The sequence below is a fragment of the Aplysia californica genome, unplaced genomic scaffold (genome assembly GCF_000002075.1).
Source record: "Aplysia californica isolate F4 #8 unplaced genomic scaffold, AplCal3.0 scaffold00087, whole genome shotgun sequence".
Lineage (NCBI taxonomy): Eukaryota > Metazoa > Mollusca > Gastropoda > Aplysiida > Aplysiidae > Aplysia > Aplysia californica.
In genome coordinates, this window is record NW_004797357.1 from 1,424,077 (window position 1) to 1,426,917 (window position 2,841).

A 2,841-nucleotide genomic window follows, 5' to 3' on the forward strand; every position below is an offset into this window, starting at 1 on the left:
ACAGACAGACAGACAGACAGACAGACAGACAGACAGACAGACAGACAGACAGACAGACAGACAGACAGACAGACAGACAGGAACAAATATAAGATAGGAGTTAAGTTCCTAAACATTCTAAAACTTACCTTGACACTGAAATCCCTGCTTACCAAATCCCCTGTAAAGAAAAAAAAAAAATATTGCCGATGAATTCAAGTTCTCAAATTCCGACTGTCAAAAACTCTACTTTTCCAAGATTTACATAGAGCAGAAAGAGACTGTCTGCAAGTGAGAGCAAAGACAAGGAAAGAGACCCATAAAAATGACAGATTATAACAAACTGGCACCACACTGGTATGAAATAACAATCAGGTAAAACAGGGATTATGAGGAAGATACTCAAATATATACCAATGATACACTTTTAGCAAAAATACAACTTAATCCATTGCTACAAAAAAAAGAAAAATGCAGATCATGGATAAACACACAACAAGCACACATATTTAGTATAGTGAACAAATTTGAGCATGAAACAGGCAAGTCTTCCACAGGACAGTCCGAATAAAAAGTACTTTTAAACAGACAAAAGTCAATAAAATTAGGTCAAAATGCATGCAAGATATGATTCTTCAAGCTTTGAAGCTGCAGACAATAATTTATGCTTCATGTTTCTCTTTCTACACATTAATTATTCACTACCTCCTGTGGCTTCTCCTATCTGATAAGAAAGGTGTGTGTAAAAGTACTGACAACACAGCTGACCCACTTACTTCATTCCACTCAAGCAATATAAATCCAAGACAGTCACCACTTTTCTCTTACAAAACAGTCTGTCTGATATTATAGTTACCGTGATCCGTACAACTATAAGTGGATTTTTTTTTTTTAAACATGATACAGTTGAATCTATAAAATATTTATTACAAATAAAAGGATGCCGCCTAGTACATAAACTTAAAAACCAACTTATTTACGACCATTCAAGTTCAACAACAAGACAAGCTTTTTAGTGACAGATGCAAGGGTTCAAGTTTTAATCACATTGTGTACGTTCAGTTTATTTCTCTGAGATCCCCCACAGCACAGTAGAGCATCATGTTTCTTTACAGAGAAAACTATAAATTTATAAATGTAGGAAAAAAATGTGCCTCAATGAATTCATGTACAGGTGTTTTATAATATCATTTAGGAGGTGGGCATCCACCCTGCCTGTCAGGACAACCTGGGCTGAGAATGATTACATCCTAGCAGACCCAACTACTTTTTTAATGATTAAAATTCTCCCCACATAGGAATCGGACTATTGGGTCCTCAGTCAATGTGCCACGGTGAAGTACCACCTCTACCACAGACGCTGGTCTTCAACATTAAAATTGACTCTATAATATGCTTTAGTAGGCCTTAAATGTTTTACAGCACTTGTAACAAGGTCAAAGTGCCGAAGATTAGCGGTGTAGAGAGTAACAAACACAAAAAAGGAGGAAAGATAAGGACGATAAATGTTAGAGAGAAAGAAGCAAACCACACCAGAGCACCCGCCAACCACCCACAAAATTGACTTAGTATGGACCCAGGTCCAGACAGTACTAACCGACAAACTGCCAGAAAATTCCACCCAAAATGGTACAGCAAACAACAAGGCACACAAGGCATCAACCACAAGACCACCAAGTCTGCTGTCACTGACAGCTCAGAGTATCATGTAATATAATGAACCACAGCCTGACCTTTGCCAAGTTCATTCCAACAGGACTTCACTTAATGACTCTGGAGACAACCAAAAGCACAGTGGTACTAGTACTAGTTAGTCCCCCTCCTGCTATTATAATAAATGATGAATGGTGGTACAAAGGTCACAAGTGCACCAGCAGCACTACCACAATAATTACATTATATTGCTTTGGGTATAAATCTTTCAGCGAAAATAAATTACATAAAGAGCAGAATGTCAGACTTGAGTAGGCCTATCTACCTTTAAAAAGTAAGTAATAATTATTTTATCTACAATTTTTCAACAGCATTTGACTTTGTTTGAGTTTTTAGTAGCCATGTCGACATGATACTTTTCACATTTAGAGCTGGGGAAAAAGGGATAATAAGACAGAAACAACAGAGCAGTATGTAGAATCTACCAGAGGCATCCTCTGATTACCGATTACCTGCATATATTTAGATAAAAATAAAGACATGTCCAGGCACATCAAAAACCATTGTTCAGCTAAAATGGCTTCATAGTTGAAATGTCATGAACTTTTAAAATGTAAAGTAGATGGAAAGTCTTGTTCTAACTTGCACTTTGGAATGTCCTCTGTCTATAATATAATTTTACTTTAAAAATATAATTCTCAATCAAAATTGAAATAGGTCATGACCTGGTACAGTCAGCTGCCATATCATTTATCATAATATCATGCGCATAAAACTTTAAAAAAACAGTCTGCAGTGCAGTCATTAAGTTATAACTTAACAATTTAATTATTAAACAATGTTGTCGTCAGCACAGTGTCCGAGTTCTAGATCTAGAATCTACAGGCTACCAGATTAAACAGGAAATTTTCCATTACTTTTTTTTACTGTACTGTTTTTAGATTGACTTACTCTTACGCACACTTACTTTTTCAGATTTCTACTAAATGTACACACACATTGAGAATTATTAAATTTACTTGCTTGCCTTCCTTCTTTTCCATTTTTTTTCTTTCTGTCACTCTCTATGGACACATGGTATTGTAATTGTCATATAATGTCTTATTTATAAAAGTGTGAAGGCCTCTATGAATGTCAGTGTGTGTGTGCAACCGCAAGTGTGTGTGTGTGTGTGTGTGTGTGTGTGTGTGTGTGTGTGTGTGTGTGTGT

At 36.2% G+C, this 2,841-nt stretch overlaps 1 protein-coding gene across 1 annotated transcript in view; it reads right to left on the reverse strand.

Annotated features, from left to right (window-relative positions):
- LOC100533518 (protein kinase C I) overlaps nt 1-2,841 on the reverse strand; it is a gene marked incomplete in the record, with an annotated part of 202,460 nt that overhangs the window by 198,020 nt on the left and 1,599 nt on the right. The window contains 1 exon segment of the mRNA NM_001204486.1: nt 130-160. Coding sequence (NP_001191415.1) covers nt 130-160 — 31 coding nt within the window.